The sequence below is a fragment of the Ranitomeya imitator genome, chromosome 6 (genome assembly GCF_032444005.1).
Source record: "Ranitomeya imitator isolate aRanImi1 chromosome 6, aRanImi1.pri, whole genome shotgun sequence".
Classification (NCBI taxonomy): Eukaryota; Metazoa; Chordata; class Amphibia; order Anura; family Dendrobatidae; genus Ranitomeya; species Ranitomeya imitator.
Window position 1 is genome coordinate 564,652,361 of NC_091287.1, and position 22,081 is coordinate 564,674,441.

General features: G+C 47.3%; 1 protein-coding gene and 1 pseudogene across 1 annotated transcript; both read right to left on the reverse strand.

Annotated features, from left to right (window-relative positions):
- Positions 1-598: 598 nt before the first annotated feature.
- Positions 599-22,081, reverse strand: part of LOC138643205 (zinc finger protein 665-like) — a 102,207-nt pseudogene continuing 80,724 nt past the window's right edge.
- Positions 4,563-7,021, reverse strand: LOC138643201 (uncharacterized). The gene is made up of 2 exons (XM_069732048.1): positions 5,418-7,021; positions 4,563-4,698 (listed from the first exon to the last, which is right to left on the reverse strand). The coding sequence occupies exon 1, from the start codon at positions 6,856-6,858 to the stop codon at positions 5,476-5,478; it is 1,383 nt and encodes a 460-aa protein (XP_069588149.1). The 5' UTR covers positions 6,859-7,021; the 3' UTR covers positions 4,563-4,698; positions 5,418-5,475.

Consider the following 22,081-nt stretch of genomic DNA (forward strand, 5'->3'; position numbering starts at 1 on the left):
TGGACAGTCCTGTGCCCGAAAGAGACAGATGTGGACAGTCCTGTGCCTGGAGGTGGATATCCTGTGCCCGAAAGAGGACTAGCATGTGTAACGATTGCAAACAGGTGGATATGGTGCCCGGCTGCTATCTGAAGGATATCCTGGGCTGTGTACGGCTGTGTGAATAAAGAGACTGTAAAAGTCTGTGATACAATGATGCAGGACACCCACGGGAACTAGGCGGAGGGGGCTGGCGTGTAGTGTCTGCAACATGAGGATGTATGGAGACTGTCATATGGCGTGTCGTCACCCAGGGAAACTGGACAAGGGAAGTCTGGCCCGTTTAGGGATTGTAAATCTAAAGCCATATGATTTATATTGGTGTGAACTGAACACTGATAATATACACTGAAGTTATATGCATTTGTGTGAATTGGACTTTAATGCTGTGAGGAAACACAATGAGACTTTTGTGTTGGAACTTTGTGGGTCACTGCCTTTTCACTACGTATGATGCTACTACAATCTTACCATACCCTTCCTTTATCTTAAATCCAATAATGATGCGGAATAATGACCGGAACACAAAAGTGAGACAGAAGCTTTTAAACAAGGTTTTCACTCGACGGTAGAAATTTCATTAGTGTTAATTTTATTTTACATACTGTATAAATGAAAATCAAAATATTAATATGTCTACATATATTAAAAATGCATGTTCCATGGCGACAATTCAGCTTCACGGGTTTCTCTTTACTGCTCAATAGCCACAGTACTGTTCATTCATGGTTCCTGGTCACAGTTGAACTCTGGTATTTGTAGGGTGTCTAGAAGATCCAAGCTAATTCCACCCCAAACATAATATGAATGCCTGTTTAAACAGTCTTTGAAGAACCTGTAGTGTTAATATTCTTTTTTGCTCTTCTACCATTTTCCACATAAAAAAAAAAGTTTATGGATTTTTCTATGACTTCTCTGATAAGGTTCGAAATTTGATTTCCATGTAATACATTTTCCACATAACATCAAAGCTGCTTCTCTCCTGTGTGACTTCTCTCGTGTTTACCAAGACTTGATTTACCGGCAAAACATTTTTTACATACAGAACATGAATACGGCTTCTACCCTCTGTGTATTCTCTCGTGTATAACAAGATTCGGTTTACTTGTGAAGCATTTTCCACATTCGGAACACGAATACGGCTTCTCTCCTGTATGAATTCTCTGGTGTTGAACAAGACGTGATTTTGTTGGAAAGCGTTTCCCACAATGTGAACATGAATACGGCTTCTCTCCTGTGTGAATTCTTTCATGTATAAAAAGAGTTGATTTATCTGTAAAGCACCTCCCACATACTGGACATGAATACGGCTTCTCTCCTCTGTGAATTCTGTCATGTATAAGAAGATTTGCTTTACCTGTAAAGCATTTCCCACAGAGTGAACATGAATATGGCTTTTCTCCTGTGTGAGATCTCTCATGTGTAACAAGACTTGGTTTATGTATAAAACATTTTCCACATACTGTACATGGAAATGGCTTCACTCCTTTGTGAATTTTCTGATGACTTACAAGACTTGATCTATCCGTAAAGCGTTTCTCACATTCTGGACATGAAAACGGCTTCTCTCCGGTGTGAATTCTCTCATGTGTAACAAGATTTGCTTTTTCTGTAAAGCATTTCCCACATACGGAACATGAATACGGCCTCTCTCCTGTGTGGATTCTCTCATGTCTAACAAGGTGTGCTTTACTTCTAAAACTTTTCCCGCAATCTGAACAAGAATACGGCTTCTCTCCTGTGTGAATTTTCTGATGATTAGCAAGAATATATTTTGTTGTAAAATATTTCCCGCATTGTAAACATGGATGCAGCTTCTCTCCTATATGCCGCCTTTCACATATACCAAGGGTTGATTTATGGGGAAACAATTTCCCATGCTGTGAATAGGAATATCTTCCCGAGGAGTGCTGCGTAATAGCTTCATCTTCTAATTTATAAGATTTCTTACTGGGATTTTCTGTTCAGATAATAAAATGGATTTTATTATTTTCTTCCAAACACAAAGTAAGCACATTTATAACCTTCCTATTAAAGCAGGGAGTCATCGCTGACTGAGAATGGACACTATCGAACCCTCGACTAGCTGACCTGATGTTACAGTCACATCGTGATACAACATTGGGAGGCACAAGACCAAGATTCCAATAAGTTCCCGTTTAGCCCAAACCTTGGATACTCAATTAGAATGTGTGTCCGATACGGTTTTAACTTCCCCTCAAATGTAAAGTCTGAATATACCTTGGGCCAGGTTGGTTAAAATCACACTCTCCTTTGGTTGTATTAAGAGTTAACCCAACAATATAACTTCTTTTGTGAGCAGTCAAATAGCAACGAACGGCACAATTAGGATAAATAATGGTAGCGTGGAATACGGAAAATAATTGTTGATCTAGCTACGGAGTGGAACTGTACCCGTGCACCCAAACCAGACGGGAGTGCTGTGTATCTGAACCCTCCTACGGTGGTAGTCTGCCACGCAGAGAGAAGCAGCAGGTACTGGCCCCGGCTTCATCTATGCAATTAATTAAACTAATAGTTTAGTGCAGCATTAAAGTGGAACCTCACCCTGAAGAGGACCCATCACACCTTAGAAAACTGTACGAGCTAGGAAGAGACCAACATATAGCCATTTCTCTAATGAGTCTTCCTCCCTGTATTATCTCAGACCATGGAGTACAATTTATCTCAAAATTCTAGAGGGAGCTATCCATTTGACTTCTCTGCTTACCATAAACAACAAAGTAATGGACAAACCAAGAGGAACAATCAATCCAAATAACATTATCTTAACATATAGGTTTGAGAAAAGCATCTTTAATTAAAGACATGTCTGTGGGGTAGGTATAAAAAAGACCGACTCCGACAATACAAAATTTGGGAAAGTTATAAAATGTCCTATAAATGTCTGTTATGTTCCTGATCTTAGGATCTTGGCTTTTAGTGGAGATGAATCTGTGCTGCACTTTATGCACATGCTCAGTAGTGACCGGGGGTGTGGAGTCGGGAGTCAGGGAAATTGTGGCATCGAAGATTTGGCTTACCGACTCCACAGCCCTGATTATAGGGTAGCTATACTTTTAGGTGTGCATGCATTAAAGCACTAATTCCGGCCATCGTTTGACCAGTATTCTGCATTTTCAACAGTTTTCCCCTCGGCAAGCACAATGCCATGTCTGAATTTGCAAGTGACTGAGCTGGTGGATGTAGACTAGCTACTAAGATGTCTCCCAGTCACTGCTCTTTTTTTCCTTAGTTATGACACAGACAGAAGCAGCAGCAAAGATGAAGTTATAAGGCAGTACTCAGCAGTGCACATGTGAATCCAGCTCGGAGGGGAGATACGTTACTTGTTAGAATGCTTCGAACAATCTTTTTACGTCTCCCTCTCCTCACCATAGAATATAATAGGTGTAATCTGGCACCTCACTTTATTAGTATGTCTTCTTGAGTAAGATGGAGCTGTTTTTTTTTTTTTTTTTGCAGAATGAATGATAAATTCAAAAAGCAAAGGGGAAAGGAAGTGGCTGATAAGTGGAGAAAGAAGATGCATTCTCTGATAAAATACAAAGATTCTAATATACTGTATATTAGCTTCGACTAATGATTTATGCAAAGTTTGTTGACTGTATATGGAGGGCATGAAAAGAAGCTGCGGAGACACCATCACGTGTTTCTCGACGCAAGCAATGAATAGCCAGGCCTTTCCCCGGGAAGGAACAACCATCCGTGCCTTTATAGCCTTTTTACTGGGCACTGCTCCTAATAGCCAGATTCCTACTCCACACTGATGAGGGGCAAAAACCCCGAAACAGCTGTCTGTGGATGGATACCATGCTTGGCATAGGTGGCTTTCCCTCATAGGATGCTGCCCTTCCCGTGGTTGTTCCTTCCCGGGGAAAGGCCTGGCTATTCACTGCTTGCGTCGAGAAACACGTGATGGTGTCTCCGCAGCTTCTATACCTGCATCTGCATATTTCCCATAAGGGATGGGGGCAGTGTTCTGGAATCACTGCGTTGAGAAACACGTGATGGTGTCTCCGCGGTGTTGGATGTTCTGTATATGGAGGGCACTCGGAAGCTGAGCTCCCTACACACGGGGCTGATGTCGGCTCTATTACCTTGCAGCGGCTGTTAACCATTTAGATGCTGCAGTTAATGCAGCACAGACAGAGATGAAGTCGCCTCACCCAAAGGGTTTTTAGGATCCACCTCTTCAGGTGAGACAAAGCAGGCTTCAGTACGGATGCCATCCCTGGCCAACAGTAAAGATCAAACATCTCCTTACCTGGTGACGTGCGGGGCTGGTCGTCCTCCATCATGACGTCCTCGTACAGATCCTTGTGTCCTTCTAGATACTCCCACTCCTCCATGGAGAAATAGACGGTGACATCCTGACACCTTACAGGAACCTGACACATACAATGATACCATCATTACCCAGAATCCTCCAGTGCCGCTACCGTATAATGTCCCAGCAGTCACCTCTCCGGTCAGCAGCTCAATGATCTTGTTGGTCAGTTCTAGGATCTTCTTATTGCTCCTCTCATGTACTGGGGAGTGCGGGAGAGGATCCTTGATGAGGCTCCGCCCTCCTGACTCATTGAGATGACTGCCGGGAGTCACACAGTCACTTGTCTTCTTCACTATTGTATAATCCTGTGTGTGGAGACATTATTGTTATAGACACCATATAAAGGTGATGTCCCATAATAGAGGGCTACAATCTGCCTCCTTCCACCCAATCTTCCCCTATCAACCTACAATCTAGTAATATAAACATCTCTGCTACCCTGACGTTGTGGAGGATGTCCACCACCGCTCTAGATGGAGACCTAATCTCCTTAATTCCGCACCATCATACTATGTTCGGTGATTAAACTTCTTGCCTTAGAAAAGCCGGATTACTTACCGGTAATGCCCTTTTAATGAGCCACGACAGCACCCACTTTGAGAGAGGGACCCGCCCATAGGAACAGGAAACCTACAGAGACAAAAGGGCGGTCCCCCTCTCCTCTTCAGTTGTTTTTCACAGTACGAGAGGAACCGCCGTTGTCAGATTAGTCTATCTCTGTAATTTTTAATACATCTTATTATATCTATATTCACCCATGAGAATATCTTGTATCAATAACTATTAGGGTGGGAAGTGACAGGGTGCTGTCGTGGCTCATTAAAAGGGCATTACCGGTAAGTAATCCGGCTTTTCACCCTTCGCCACGACAGCACCCACTTTGAGAGATTTTCAGAGAACCTTCACCTGGGTGGGATTACCGTACTAAGGACGGCTCTCCCGAATGCCAAGTCAGATGCAGAAGACAGATCAAGTCTATAGTGTCTATAGAAAGTTGAAGGCGACGACCAGGTTGCGGCCTTACATATGAGCTCGATGGAGATGTCTTTATTCTCCGCCCACGAGGATGATACGGCTCGAGCTCAATGTGCTTTCACTCCCTCTGGAGGATCTTTGCCTTTTGACAAGTATGCAAGATGAATAGCCTCTCTGATCCAACGGGACAAGGTAGCTTTCGTGACACCGTGGCCCTTCCGGTGACCCTGAAAAGATACAAACAGAGCCCTACTCTGTCTGCAGGACTGGGTTCTCTCTATGTAGCTTAGGACTGCTCTTTTTACATCCAACATATGTAGCTTCTCTTCCTCTGGATTTAGTGGGTTATCATAAAAGGAAGGCAGGAAAATTTCCTGAGATCTATGGTACTTTGTCGCTACTTTAGGGAGATATGATGGATCTGGTTTGAGAACCACTCTGTCCTGATATGTCATTAAGAATGGAGGGTCTATGGAGAGGGCTTGGATGTCTCCTACTCGTCTGGCCGATGTTAAGGCTATCAATAAAGCTACCTTGTATGTGACATTTTTCAGAGGGATGGAATCTAAAGGCTCAAAAGGAGGACCAGCTAAGGCGTCTAGAACTAGAGTCAAGTCCCAAGGTGGTAGACGTGGGACATGAACCGGAGTAGATCGTTCACATGCTCCAATAAATCTGGCTATCCATCTATCACCCGCTATGTTGGCACTGTAGAGGGCTCCTAAAGCAGACACCTGAACTCTTAAGGTATTAACTGATAGACCGAGCTCATGTCCCTTTTGTAGGAACTCTAGGATAGCTTTAATAGGAACCTTACTAGAGAAGGGCTTTGTATAGAAGGTAAGGAATTTCTTCCATACTCTGCTATATATTAGAGTTGTAGACCTCTTTCTACTTAGCAGCAGTGTGTTAATAAGCTTTTGAGAAAATCCCCTTAGCGTTAGTATCTGCCTTTCAAGTTCCACGCCGTAAGGTGGAGTCCCTTTACTCGTGGATGGTAGAATGGACTCTGAGACAAGAGGTCTGGTGTCATTGGCAGAATCCAGGGATCGCAAACTGACAATCGCTCGAAGACAGGAGAACCAGGGTCTCTTTGGCCAAAACGGAGCTATTAATATTACTTTTGCTTTTTCTTCCCTTATTTTCTTGATTACCATTGGAAGTAGCATCATTGGTGGAAAAGCGTAAGCCAGATCGTATTTCCATGGACACTGGAGAGAATCTATTATATCTGGATGATCTGACACATTGAGGGAAGCAAACATCGGTACCTGCCTGTTGTTCCTGGTCGCAAATAAATCTATCTGCGGAAGGCCCCATATGTCCACTATCTTCCTGAATATCCGAGGATTGAGAGTCCATTCTCCCTGGCGAAGCGTGTGGCGACTTAGGAAGTCGGCTTTTAAATTTTCTACTACTCTGATGTGTAGAGCCGTGAGTGAAAGTAAATTGGGTTCTGCTAGCTCGAAGATGTCTGCTGCTGAACACATCAGACTTCCTGATTGCGTTCCGCCTTGCCGATTTAAATATGCGACCACTGTTGTGTTGTCCGACAGGATTTTCACATGAGACCCTCGGAGCTGAGGAAGGAAAAATTTCAAGGCATACAGTGGGGCAAAAAAGTATTTAGTCAGTCAGCAATAGTGCAAGTTCCACCACTTAAAAAGATGAGAGGCGTCTGTAATTTACATCATAGGTAGACCTCAACTATGGGAGACAAACTGAGAAAAAAAAATCCAGAAAATCACATTGTCTGTTTTTTTAACATTTTATTTGCATATTATGGTGGAAAATAAGTATTTGGTCAGAAACAAACAATCAAGATTTCTGGCTCTCACAGACCTGTAACTTCTTCTTTAAGAGTCTCCTCTTTCCTCCACTCATTACCTATAGTAATGGCACCTGTTTAAACTTGTTATCAGTATAAAAAGACACCTGTGCACACCCTCAAACAGTCTGACTCCAAACTCCACTATGGTGAAGACCAAAGAGCTGTCAAAGGACACCAGAAACAAAATTGTAGCCCTGCTCCAGGCTGGGAAGACTGAATCTGCAATAGCCAACCAGCTTGGAGTGAAGAAATCAACAGTGGAAGCAATAATTAGAAAATGGAAGACATACAAGGCCACTGATAATCTCCCTCGATCTGGGGCTCCACGCAAAATCCCACCCCGTGGGGTCAGAATGATCACAAGAACGGTGAGCAAAAATCCCAGAACCACGCGGGGGGACCTAGTGAATGAACTGCAGAAAGCTGGGACCAATGTAACAAGGCCTACCATAAGTAACACACTACGCCACCATGGACTCAGATCCTGCAGTGCCAGACGTGTCCCACTGCTTAAGCCAGTACATGTCCGGGCCCGTCTGAAGTTTGCTAGAGAGCATTTGGATGATCCAGAGGAGTTTTGGGAGAATGTCCTATGGTCTGATGAAACCAAACTGGAACTGTTTGGTAGAAACACAACTTGTCGTGTTTGGAGGAAAAAGAATACTGAGTTGCATCCATCAAACACCATACCTACTGTAAAGCATGGTGGTGGAAACATCATGCTTTGGGGCTGTTTCTCTGCAAAGGGGCCAGGACGACTGATCCAGGTACATGAAAGAATGAATGGGGCCATGTATCCTGAGATTTTGAGTGCAAACCTCCTTCCATCAGCAAGGGCATTGAAGATGAAATGTGGCTGGTCTTTCAACATGACAATGATCCAAAGCACACCGCCAGGGCAACGAAGGAGTGGCTTCGTAAGAAGTATTTCAAGGTTCTGGAGTGGCCTAGCCAGTCTCCAGATCTCAACCCTATAGAAAACCTTTGGAGGGAGTTGAAAGTCCGTGTTGCCAAGCGAAAAGCCAAAAACATCACTGCTCTAGAGGAGATCTGCATGGAGGAATGGGCCAACATACCAACAACAGTGTGTGGCAACCTTGTGAAGACTTACAGAAAACGTTTGACCTCTGTCATTGCCAACAAAGGATATATTGCAAAGTATTGAGATGAAATTTTGTTTCTGACCAAATACTTATTTTCCACCATAATATGCAAATAAAATGATAAAAAACAGACAATGTGATTTTCTGGATTTTTTTTTCTCAGTTTGTCTCCCATAGTTGAGGTCTACCTATGATGTAAATTACAGACGCCTCTCATCTTTTTAAGTGGTGGAACTTGCACTATTGCTGACTGACTAAATACTTTTTTGCCCCACTGTAATAAACTGCATTTAATTCCTTCCAATTTGAGGAGTGCTGAATTTCTAAAGAATTCCAGCGACCTTGGGCTATATTTTGGTCTAGATGGGCCCCCCACCCTTCTGGACCTGCGTCAGTAGTGAGTATTTTAGAGGACTTTATTGTCCAAGAGACACCTCTGGACAAATGGTCTTTATTTAACCACCAAAGGAGAGACTGAAGCACTTCATTGGATAAGGTGATCTTAGAATTTAGATGACCCCGGCAATGTGTTTGAGCATGAAGTATCTGGTGTTGTAAAGCCTTAGTATGGAATTGGGCCCATTGCACCGCAGGAATACAGGAGGAGAGAGATCCTAGAAGAGACATGGCATCTCTAAGGGACATGTGAGGCCTAGATCTTGCCATAGTGACCTTTGAAATTGTGGTAGATTTTTTGGATTCTGGTAAGAGACATTTTTGACTTACAGAGTCCAAGAGTAGTCCTAGGAAGGACTGAAGAGTTTCTGGATGCAGCCTTGATTTTTTGAAGTTTACAATCCAGCCTAGAGCCTGTAATGATGAAATGGTATTAGACAAGCGTTCTTCACACTGAGATGCTGAATTACCAATTATTAGGAAATCCTCTAAATAGGGCACAATCAGCGTATCCTGATGACGTAGATAGGCCATCACCTCTAGCATGACTTTCGTGAAGATTTGAGGGGCCATAGAAAGGCCGAATGGCATGGCCGTAAACTGGGAGTGACGGATCCGGCCTTGTAGGTTTACTGCCACCCTGAGATATTTTTGGTGGTCTGCATGGATTGGAAGATGGTAATATGCATCCTTTAAATCCACACCCGTCATAAAGCACCTAGGAAACAAAAGTTTAATAGTAGATCTTATTGACTCCATTTTAAAGGTGTTTTTACACAAAAAGGAATTTAGTTTCTTCAGATTTATTATAGTCCGAAAGGTACCATCAGGTTTTGAAACCAGAAATATAGGGGAATAAAATCCCCTCCCTTCCTGATTTTTTGGTACTTCAACGAGAACATTCCTAGCCAAAAGGCTCAGAATTTCTAACTGAAGCGCTTCTTGTTGATCTGGCGCTTTCAGTGATGTTATGATAAATTTATCTCGTGGCATTTTAAAGAAATCTAATCTTAGTCCAGATTTTATTAGACGGAGGATCCATGGATTTGAGGTTATGTTTTCCCATTGATGATAAAAATATTTCAGTCTCCCACCAACTGGGATGTCTCTACTGATGGTATCTACCACGTCTAGATGTCTCAGGGTTATTGTATAAGGCACCTTTTGGTTTTGATTCCTTTGATTCCCAGCGGTCTTTCTGTGGCTCGTACGGCCTCCTCCTGTTAAATGGCCGTCTTCTAAACGCTCTCCTGTAAGAAGGAAGAAACTGTTTAGGAAAGCCCTTCCTTCTCTCTCCTGCTTTATTCAGTAGGTCATCCAGGACCTTCCCAAAGAGGAACTCACCCTGGCATGGGATTGAACATAATCTGGATTTCGATTGTGCATCTCCCCTCCATCCTTTTAACCAGAGGGCTCGACGAGTCGCATTGACCAGACCTGCCGACCTCGCCGCCAACCGGAGGGAGTCCGCTGAAGCGTCGGCTAAAAATGCTGCAGCACTCCTGATTAGAGGCACAGTTTGGAGAATTTTTTCTCTTGCCACCTTGCCCTTTACTTGCTGCTCCAGCTGGTCTACCCAGACTAGTAGAGACCTGGCTGTGCACGTGCCTGATATTGCTGGCTTAAAGGCTCCTGTATTTGTCTCCCAAGATCTTTTGAGGAGAGCTTCTGTTTTACGGTCTAATGGATCCAGTAAAACTCCCGTATCCTCTACCGGAAGGGAGGACTGTCTTGAGGTTGACGCCACTGCCGCGTCCACTTTAGGGACTTTGGACCACACCGCCAAATCCTCATCACTAAAGGGGTAACGCCTTTTAGAGGATGATGGGAGAAACCCTTTCCCTTGTTTGTCCCATTCCTTCCTAACAAGGTCCTGAATAGTGGTATTGACCGGGAAGGCTCGGCGTTTTTTCTGGCCTAGTCCAGCAAACATTATATCCTGTACCGACCTAACCTCCTTAGTATCCGGGCACCCCATGGTGTTCCTAACGGATTTTACGAGGTTATCTATGCTGTCGACAGGAAAACATGCACCGCCCTCATCCTCAGAAGAGCTAGGGGATGATCCTGAGGTATTAGAGGATCGAATAAGGCCCTCTTCAGATTCTAAACTGGAGACGGGAGAGTGGTGCCTACATCCATGTTTTTTACGAGATTTCGCTCCGAGAGACTGGATCTCCTGTCTTATCATGGAACGGATGTTTGTGGCCGTAACAGCCGCCTCATCCTGTACAGTCTGGTTAATGCAGGTCTGACACAACCTCTTGGGATACGTGTCGGGCAGGGGTTGCATACATAGGGCACACTGCTTATGCCTAGATTTACTGGTCTTCTTAGCCTAAGGGGAGAGGCAGAGGAGGGAATCAGCTTATAGGTAGAGGATTATAGACACTCACCCAGTGAAGCTATCATCATACCGGTCTTGAAGGTGAAGCCGCTGTGTGGGGTGTGAGTAGATCTGTATCTCTACTCTTCGTCTTGGTCCTGGAATGAGTGTCAGATCCTGCCATGGAGCGACCACTTCTTAGCAGACGATCTAGCGCTGCTTTTCTCTGTGCTGTCTTCCACCATAGGTGGGAGCTCCTCATGTGCCGGGGACAGCATGGTGAGCGATCTGCTCAGCATCCCCAGCCTGAATTTGTAAAGCGCGGTCCTTTTTTTCCGGTTCAATAGATTAGTGCTGACTTACCCGCGCGATGCAGCCGCCACCGCCTCTACAGCGTCGCTGGCGGCCGACGATACCCCACACCTGGGCCCTCCATAGGCCGGGTTCGATCACCCGGAACATGCCGGATTTCCACAGACGAGGGGGGAGGATGCATGCAGTGGCTCCCCCGTCGCTGCTTCCAACGCCGCAGCCCCTGCTGTCCCCGCAGGACCACACAGGCGGGTGCCAGGCATCAGGTAATGCGGAGGTACTCCAACCACCTCCAACTGTAGGAATCCCTAGATCTTCCGATAGGAACAGGAAACCAACTGAGGAGGAGAGGGGGACCGCCCTTTTGTCTCTGTAGGTTTCCTGTTCCTATGGGCGGGTCCCTCTCTCAAAGTGGGTGCTGTCGTGGCGAAGGGTAAACAAAATCTGAATGAGGGATCGACAGCCGCCATCAAATCCGACAGCTTGTGTAGGACACGGAGGAGCCACCCGCCCACTACCAAGCCGGGAAAGGAGAAAAGTCCGTCGAGTTCTATTGATTCTGTACAGTCGATTCCAAGCTCCTGCCATCAGCTCCTCATTCCTGGTTGTTAACCTGTAATTTCCTACTAGTTGCTGATGTTTGTGCCATATAAAGATTATCATCCAGAGGACGGCAAACTTTCATGATCGACAAACCCAATTTTCTTCGACATAAAGGAAAACAAATTTCTGACTTTAAACTTGTTGCTGTCACTTGGTGCTACGCCCCCTGAGGAAGGAGATCATCCGAAACGTGCGTCGGGGTGAGTGCGCGGACCCCGGGAACCCATATACCTACACCGCTGTTAAGGTAATGTTTATCCCATCGGCTACTAATCTGTCCCTTAGTGGATGTAATTACATGTATGACCGCATCGCCTTTGGGTTATTTATCTGATAACGTTGCCTCCATGAGTTACATTTTTTTCTTATGGGTAGTTATAATCACTATCTACAGATTTCTCCCCCTGATTAATTTGTACAATGGGGAGGGGTAAATGTACCTTGCCTGCAATATTGTTGACGTGATTGGTGGTTCCCTGGTTCTTTGCACTACTGCCACAGTTGCCGGGTTTCACAGTATCTGCACATTTGTGGTGCACCTCTCTTCTTATCTGCTACATATCTTGTTTCAATAAAGAATTTTTCTACTTTTATACTTCTAGACTATATGTCCGTTTATTTCTGGCTTGATTGCCTCTGTGTTTCGTGTCATTAGTTTAGGCCGTGGCAGTTTTGTGAAGCACAGCACTCAATAACCAGTGCAGACTCACGCCATCGGCCAGTAACAACGCGTGAGGCTGTGAAGCAACACTATCGGCACCAGTCACCCGGCTATTAATCTATTTAGCTATCAATCACAGCAGCAAGATGTTACCTCTGGCAGAGACACCATCATCAGTGCTCAGCCCACTCATTGCAACAGTTCATTTGGAGGAGGAGGAGGAACTAGCAGGGTTTGAGGTGGAAGACAAGGAGTTTTCACATGCACAGCTAGGAAATGTGGCTGACAAGGAGAGAGATGATGCCGACGCTGTTGGCTATGACCAAACATCACAGTGCAGGGCGGAGAATGAAACAACGGGGCCCTTATTCACACTGGTGGCAATGGCACGCTGCATGCTTGGCTGCTTACACGGTAACCTGCACACTGTTAGTATCACGCAAAGGAATGACTGTTACATAGCCATGCTGTTAGACCCTCATTACAAAAACAAAATGGGGGGATTTTTTCCTGCTTCTGATGCAGAGGCATGAGCTTATTACCAGGAAAGGCTCACTTATGAGGTTCTCGAAGCTTTCACCGAGCAGACACCTGCTGGATGCACATACGGCAGGGAGGCTCCTTCTCCACCGCTACAAGTGGCAAAAGCCGCAGCAGCCAATACAATGGAAATCAGAGCATGAACCAGAAGTTTATAGTCGCTGAGCCAACCTTACGCACAACATGAAATGGTGCAGCCGTACATGGACCTTTCTCTAGCACATATTGACCCCAGGGACTTCTGGGTCAGAAGAATAGACTAATGGCAGGAAATGGCCTAGTTTGCCATTAGTGTTCTATGTTATCCACTCCATTGCACTGGGATTAGATCTGCCATTATTGACAATGGAGACTGGCAATTTATAACTGGCAAATTAATGCCACTGCGCGACTGTTCATCATGTTCCATACTGTACTGTTACCAGTGCTATTGCCTATACACAGCCGACATCTCCTGCCTGTCCATTTTGTCCAAAACTAAACTGCTGCCACTTCCGGCCTCACTACAGAGCAGCACATCTCCTGCCTGTCCATGTTCCATACTGTACTGCTACCACTGTCACTACACAGCTGCACATCTCCTGCCTGTCCATCATGTTCCATACTGTACTGCTACCACTGTCACTACACAGCTGCAAATCTCCTGCCTGTCCATCATGTTCCATACTGTACTGCTACCACTGTCACTACACAGCTGCACATCTCCTGCCTGTCCATCATGTTCCATACTGCACTGCTACCACTCACTACAGAGCTGCACATCTCCTGCCTGTCCATCATGTTCCATACTGTACTGCTACCACTGTCACTACACAGCTGCACATCTCCTGCCTGTCCGTCATGTTCCATACTGCACTGCTACCACTCACTACAGAGCTGCACATCTGCCTGTCCATCATGTTCCATACTGTACTGCTACCACTGTCACTACACAGCTACACATCTCCTGCCTGTCCATCATGTTCCATGCTGTACTCCTACCACTGTCACTACACAGCAGCACATGTCCTGCCTGCCCATCATGTTCCATACTGCACTGCTACCACTGTCACTACACAGCTGCACATCTCCTGCCTGTCCATCATGTTCCATACTGTACTGATATCACTGTCACTACACAGCTGCACATCTCCTGCCTGTCCATCATGTTCCATACTGTACTGCTACCACTGTCACTACACAGCTGCACATCTCCTGCCTGTCCATCATGTTCCATACTGCACTGCTGCTACCACTGTCACTACACAGCTGCACATCTCCTGCCTGTCCGTCATGTTCCATAATGTACTGCTGCTACCACTGTCACTACACAGCTGCACATCTCCTGCCTGTCCATGTTCCATACTGTACCGCTACCACTGTCACTACACAGCTGCACATCTCCTGCCTGTCCATCATGTTCCATACTGTACTGTTACCACTGTCACTACACAGCTGCACATCTCCTGCCTGTCCGTCATGTTCCATACTGCACTGCTACCACTCACTACAGAGCTGCACATCTCCTGCCTGTCCATCATGTTCCATACTGTACTGCTACCACTGTCACTACACAGCTACACATCTCCTGCCTGTCCATCATGTTCCATGCTGTACTCCTACCACTGTCACTACACAGCAGCACATGTCCTGCCTGCCCATCATGTTCCATACTGCACTGCTACCACTGTCACTACACAGCTGCACATCTCCTGCCTGTCCATCATGTTCCATACTGTACTGATATCACTGTCACTACACAGCTGCACATCTCCTGCCTGTCCATCATGTTCCATACTGTACTGCTACCACTGTCACTACACAGCTGCACATCTCCTGCCTGTCCATCATGTTCCATACTGCACTGCTGCTACCACTGTCACTACACAGCTGCACATCTCCTGCCTGTCCGTCATGTTCCATAATGTACTGCTGCTACCACTGTCACTACACAGCTGCACATCTCCTGCCTGTCCATGTTCCATACTGTACCGCTACCACTGTCACTACACAGCTGCACATCTCCTGCCTGTCCATCATGTTCCATACTGTACTGTTACCACTGTCACTACACAGCTGCACATCTCCTGCCTGTCCATCATGTTCCATACTGCACTGCTTCTACCACTGTCACTACACAGCTGCACATCTCCTGCCTGTCCATCATGTTCCATAATGCACTGCTACCACTCACTACAGAGCTGAACATCTCCTGCCTGTCCATCATGTTCCATACTGTACTGATATCACTGTCACTACACAGCTGCACATCTCCTGCCTGTCCATCATGTTCCATACTGCACAGCTGCTACTACTGTCACTACATAGCTGCACATCTCCTGCCTGCCCATCATGTTCCATACTGCACAGCTGCTTCTACTGTCACTACATAGCTGCACATCTCCTGCCTGTCCATGTTCCATACTGTACTGCTGGGAAGGAATCCTACTCTGCACAGGGTAAATATCAGACCAATCCTGAAACTGTTCTTAATAAAAGGCTCATATTTTATGAAAGAAAAAGCATATTGCTTCTTCACTTTCTAAACACACATACCTGTCGCTGATCCCCCCAATCGGTTGTAATGAGGAAGCTATTTGCATAGACCCTGTATATGTATAAACACCGATAGACATCTTCCCCCAAAAGAGATTATTTTTTGACTGATATTTAATTTGAAAGGACAACAAGCCTTACTGCAGTGTTATTACACAGGTCTCTGACTTCCATACTCACTGCCATATATACTGATGACACTGACATTACTAAGGACAATCTTACATTATGGAGCACTTCATTCATGCAGAATCGAACCGGAAATGCTTTCCAGGACATTTGCTCATCTCTATTCCTGATCCTACTGAACTCAGGAATTCATCATGACAACTTTCTGGAGCAGCAAGTTATGTATTCTCACTACTCTTACAGTGAAGAATTACCGTATGTACTCGAGTATAAGGCTTCTTTCACACTAGCGTCGGCCCGAAGCGCGTTGTGAAAGTAATGCCCGACGTGGGCAGCGGAAGCAGTTTTACAACGCTTCCGCTGCCCCATTGTAATGTCCGGGGAGGAGGGGGCGGACACGACGTGCAAAAAAAACGTTACATTTTTGTCATTGTTCTGACAATGTTGCGCTGCGGTCTGATGCATGTGCATCACATATTGTATGTTTTTATGGTTCCTTGCTGCATGCCAGTGAATATGCCCTATTCAAAGATGGCCGCGGTTGTTCGCGCATGCGCAGTTGCGTCGTTCTGGTCTTCGGCTTTTGCGGTGTCTTGTGGGGCGGATCACATGGGGCCCCGTGTGTTTCTGGTCCCGCAGGCCGGATGCAGGAGGATGCGACTCGCCAGGGAGCGCGATCACCGCTACTTCCGGGCAAAAAGGTATTTAATCTGTGCCCCCCATCATCGGGCACACCCCCTGAGGAAGGTAGTCGCGGAAACGCGCGTTGGGGTGGACGGGATTGGTGTGCACGGGCATTGTGACTCTCCATCGTGGTATGTACTTTATCTCTCTCACATATATATATATACACACAGTCACATGTATTGATGACAGGCGTCTTTACATTGTTGCATGACGCAATTGTGTATTTAATACGGACTTTCTGCAGTCATTGTCCATGATTATGTAAGTGCACCCTAATCTGGTCCCTTTTTGATTTGTGTGCGGGCTTGTGTAGGGGATTTGTTTGCCTTCCATGCTGCATACCTGTGTTTTATGTTTATTTCTTAATAAAGTTTTTGTATATTTGCATTAATTGGACGTTTTTTGACTGCTTTTTTGGTGCTCTTAATTTATTCTATGTATATGTGCAGTTGTCCATATATGGTCCTAGTCTGCCTTAGTGAATATGATGGCTATACTAAAATGACAGTAACTAAGACAGACCATGTATTCCACTGATTTTAGGACACTGGATGGCTCCTGATACTGACAATTACGTATAATTCCCTTTCCTAGGATTCACTTTATATAATAAAGGCAGCAATATAGAAAGGTTTACCTCTCCGGTCAACAGGTAGATCATCTCCATGGTGAAGTTTAGTAATCTTTTGGTGATCTCATTCTGTTCCTTGTCCATCCTTTGTGGGTCAATCAGAAGGACTTTTGGACGGGAAAATGAGAAAACGGAATGAACCGGAGGGATCTAGTCCTGCAGGAACCTTTATGGAAAAAGGAGAGGCCCCGATTCACAGAGAGGACAACATCATTTGTGAAATGCAGAACCGCGCTTACTGAGCAGAGGAAAACAGGCTGTTGGGGGGTTTCACATGATGGATTAAATGAGGATTTCCAACATATCCACGGGCTAGGTCAGAATTGCCTGATGACTCCAACTCTGGGACCAGAACTTACTTGGTTACTGGGATACTCCCCCCCCCCCCCCCCCCGCCAGGCGAGGCAGCGAATGGGGAGATGTCCAAGCCCAAGTGTGGCTTATGGGGGGGCACGCCTGCCGCGGTTTAAGAAGCCCTAAATAGGGGACTGATATTTAGGAAGAGTTGTTTCATAGTCTGTTTTCCTGTAGAACGGCATCTAGAGAAGCACTGGATGGTCGGAAAATAAAAAAAAAACACATTTCTAAGGAGGATGCGAGGGCTGAGGCTTATTTTGGTGAGGAGGAGAGCTCATGCCTTCAGCAGTCTGAGAAATAAACGCGTCCAACCTAGGAGCATAGTGACAAGATGGCCTGTGAGAGAACGCTTTGAAGCTGGGTTGGCTGCGGAGACTTTCAGGACTTCTCTGCACAGGACGGTTGATGGGTAAGATTCACCAACTTATTTCTGAAAAACTGCAGACAATATGCCCCGGTGCATCTAACGTGCACACAATGTGACGGCTTCACTGAGCCAGGTGGGCGCACAGACCGGCCTGAGGGTCACACCACGACCTGCCACAATGACCGACAAGCATCCAAGGAAAACGCCAGCCCAAGTCTACCTTGGGAGAAGACCACTTGGTTCACAGAGCTTACAAAGTACATACATCTGTTCAGATGCTGGGGAATGAGAAATACCTGGCAGGGTGCGTCCACCCCTCAGAGTGAAGATCAAAGTCAGAATCTTTACAAAAGACAGAGCTTCTAGATCTACGAGAGGAGAAAACCCCTCAGGTAGCGAAAAGTCAAAGACCCTTGATCAGGGGCATCGACCAGACTGTCACAATGAGGCAATCACCATAACAACCAATATGGTGTTCTGGCCAAGATCAAGGTCCAAATCAAAAACCTCCACAACCAGAAAAGGCCTCGTCTTCTTCAGGTGTCACAGGAAGAGAAATGACAAAGGATGCAGTGAAGGAGAGGAGCAGCCATTGTCACTGAGGTTCTAGAGGGTGACTGGTTTGTTAGACGTCCCAGGAAGCCCCACACAGCACAGGACTATGATAAGGTCAGTCACGACTAGTGACAATGTGCGCATAGTCCAGCTCGGAGGGGTCAGAACTTGGGAGGAGGCAGGACAATGAGTTACAGTCTGGAGTCAGCCAGACAGGGGGCAGTTGGTTATAGTATTGCATCTGTTACAAGCAAAAACAGTTCACTACGGAGCCGGAACAGGACGCCTCGCTCCCGAGATCTGACAGATCAAGATGAAGGAATAAAACCATCCAGGAAAAGAGGGAAATTCCCTAATATTCCAGGAGGTGAATCATCCCCTGACGCTCAAGGTGAGGGGGACGGAAGAGGGGGCGGAAAGAGGGCGGCGAGGGGGACGGAAGGAGGGCGGTGAGGGGGACGGATGAGGGGCGGCGAAGGGGGACGGAAGGAGGGGTGGCGAAGGGGGCGTAAAAAGGGCAGCGAGGGGGACGGAAGGGGGGTGGGCGGTGAGGGGGGACGGACGAGTGCGGCGAGGGGGACGGAAGGAGGGGTGGCGAAGGGGGCGTAAAAAGGGCAGCGAGGGGGACGGAAGGGGGGTGGGCGGTGAGGGGGGCGGAAAGAGGGCGGACGGAGGAGGGGCGGCGAAGGGGGACGGAAGGAGGGCGGCGAGGGGGGACGGAAGTGGGGCGGCGAGGGAGGACGGAAGAGGGCGGCGAGGGAGACGGAAGAGGGCGGCGAGGGGGACAGAAGTGGGGCGGTGAGGGGGACGGAAGAGGGCGGCGAGGGGGACAGAAGTGGGGCGGCAAGGGGGATGGAAGAGGGCGGCGAGGGGGACAGAGGTGGGGCGGCGAGGGGGACAGAGGTGGGGCGGTGAGGGGGACGGAAGTGGGGCGGCGAGGAGGGACGGAGGAGGGGCAGCGAGGGGGACGGAAGAGGGGGGACGGAAGAGGACGGCGAGGGGGGACGGAAGAGGGCGGTGAGGGGGACAGAAGAGGACGGCGAGGGGGGACGGAAGAGGGCAGTGAGGGGGACGGACAGAAGGAGGTGAGGGGGATGGACGGAGGGCAGCGAGGGAGACTGAGAAGGTGAGGGGGACTGAAGTAGACAGGTAAGGTACCGGTGAGGAGGCAAGAGGGAGTGTGGGGGTGAGAAGTGGTGAAACATCTCACAGACCGATGCTCTGGATAACACACCTCGCTGCTTCAGCCGCACTCTTGGGGAGGTTTCTCCAGATTTGGAGTTCTGGCCCTCGTTTCCCCTTTTCCCGCCAGAGCTGCACTGTCCTTCCTCTCTCCTCCCCGGGGCTCTATGGTCCTATCACCTTCCTCATAGCCGGGGGCTGCACAGCGTCACGTGATGCGGGAGATTCCTCTGCAGTTTGTTCTTTCACATCACCTGCTACAACTGTGGAGCAGAAGGACCTGCAGTGACGTCATCAACGCGCGACCCGTGTGGGCGGGGTCTAGCTGTGAAGAGTATAAATAGGTCGCGGCTACAGGACCTGAGATGATGTCACCAGCGTGACCAGTCACGTGGGTGGGCGGAGCGCAGCTACAGGTTACTGAGGAGGCGGGGAATGCTGAGACTTGTAGTGTATATAACCTGGATACGATGGGAGTCATTGTCCTCCTGATACAGCTCTGCTTAATATCCACTGGTGTCATAGCCCATAATAACAGCCTGGGCATGCTGGGACTTGTCGTTCCTTCCTTACCTCCTGACCAGCTGGGCATGCTGGGAAGTGTAGTTCTCTGTATCCTCCTGACTAGATCGTCTTGCTGGGAGTTGTAGTTCTTTCTGTATCCCCCTGACCAGCTGGGCATGCTGGGTAGTTCTCTATATCCCCCTGACTAGCTGGGCATGCTGGGAGTTGTAGTTCTTTCTGTATCCCCCTGACTAGATGGACATGCTGGGACTTGTAGTGTTCTTAGCATTACTCCTTATGGCTAGCTGGGCCTGCGGGCACTTGTAGTCCCTCCATCTCCCAGTAGCCCGGGGATGACGCGCTGTCCGTCTTCTCCCCCAGTGGCGGCTCTGTGACCGGTGGGCTCGCGGCGTCTCCTCCGTGGAGCGGGGGTCTCTTAATGTGACGTCTTTGCAGCCTCGTTCTGAGTCTCGTAGGCGCTATAATAATGATGATGGGAAGGGACTTGTAGTGCACCCGGTAGACGCCGACAGGTCACATGGTCAGAGCTGCCATCATCGGCCATAGACCTAATAGCTGCACCGCGCCCAGAATCACAGCCCAAGGGGTGACAGGGAATCCGCCAGCAGGTCGTCACCACCTAATCTGAGAGCAGTGGACACAGACCCTGACTCCAGCGATGTCACTCACTGGGCCGCTGGCTGCACGTTTGATAACACCACTGATTTATCAGCAGAAGATTATCACTAGAAGTCTACCAGGGATTCAAGCTAGAGGAGGCTAATTTGCATATTCCAGGTACCTTCTGGGAAAAGCAAGGAGTCTCCCTAAGCTAGAAGATCGTTGGGTACAGCCGGGACCAGCTGCTTGGAAAGCATCACCAAACCAGGGATTCAAGGTAGAGGAGGCTAATTTGCATATTCCAGGAGCCTTTTTGCCTGTAGGACATTATTGCAAGAGAGCTTGGCTGAGTAGATTACACAAGAAGGAAAACACACAGCAAGTCAGCAGGATCTAGGAGCAACATGGCAGATGTGACAACCTACATGGTGAGCTGCAGCATGTGCTACATGTTCACAGATCGACCAGAAGAAGAATCCAATTTCACCTGTCAGAAGTGTAGACTAGTGGCCCTTTTAGAAGAAAAGGTGCGGGGTCTGGAAGAAAGAATAGCAACTTTGAAACTCATCAAAGAGAATGAAGACTTTCTAGACAGAACAGAAGCATCTCTACTGGTCACAGAAGGTGCAAAAAGTGTCAGAGAACCTCCAAAAGCAGATGAGTGGAAGCATGTGACCAAAAGAAGCAAGAAGACCATGGAGAAATCACCAACCACACAACTGAAGAACCGATATCAAATCTTTGTAGAGGATGAAGATGGCACACCTAAGAATGAAGCAATACCAGCAAGCAAAAAAGAAAAGGGCACACAGCAACAAGTGACAGCAAAAAGTACAGCCAAGAAGCAACGAAGAGTGGTGGTGGTGGGAGACTCACTACTGAGAGGCACCGAAGCAGCCATCTGCAGACCGGACATAACTGCAAGAGAAGTATGCTGCCTTCCAGGTGCGATGATCAAGGATGTGACCGATAGGATACCAAAGCTCTTCAGCTCCAAGGACGTCCACCCATTTCTTCTGATACATGTTGGCACCAATGACACGGCAAGGAAGGACCTACCGACAATCTGCAAGGACTTTGAAGAGTTGGGGAAGAAAGTAAAGGAACTGGATGCACAGGTAGTTTTTTCTTCTATCCTTCCAGTAGACGGGCATGGCACCAGGAGATGGAACAGGATCCTTGATGCAAACAACTGGCTAAGACGATGGTGCAGACAACAAGGATTTGGATTCCTGGACCACGGTGTGAATTACTGGTATGATGGACTCCTCGCCAGAGACGGACTACACCTCAACAAACCTGGGAAACACACATTCGCCAGAAGACTCGCTACACTCATCAGGAGGGCGTTAAACTAGAAGAAGAGGGGACGG

Bases quoted from the DNA above. Each gene is read 5' to 3' on its own strand.
- LOC138643201 (XM_069732048.1), bottom strand. From the start codon at position 6,858: ATGTGTTCAGCAGCAGACATCTTCGAGCTAGCAGAACCCAATTTACTT.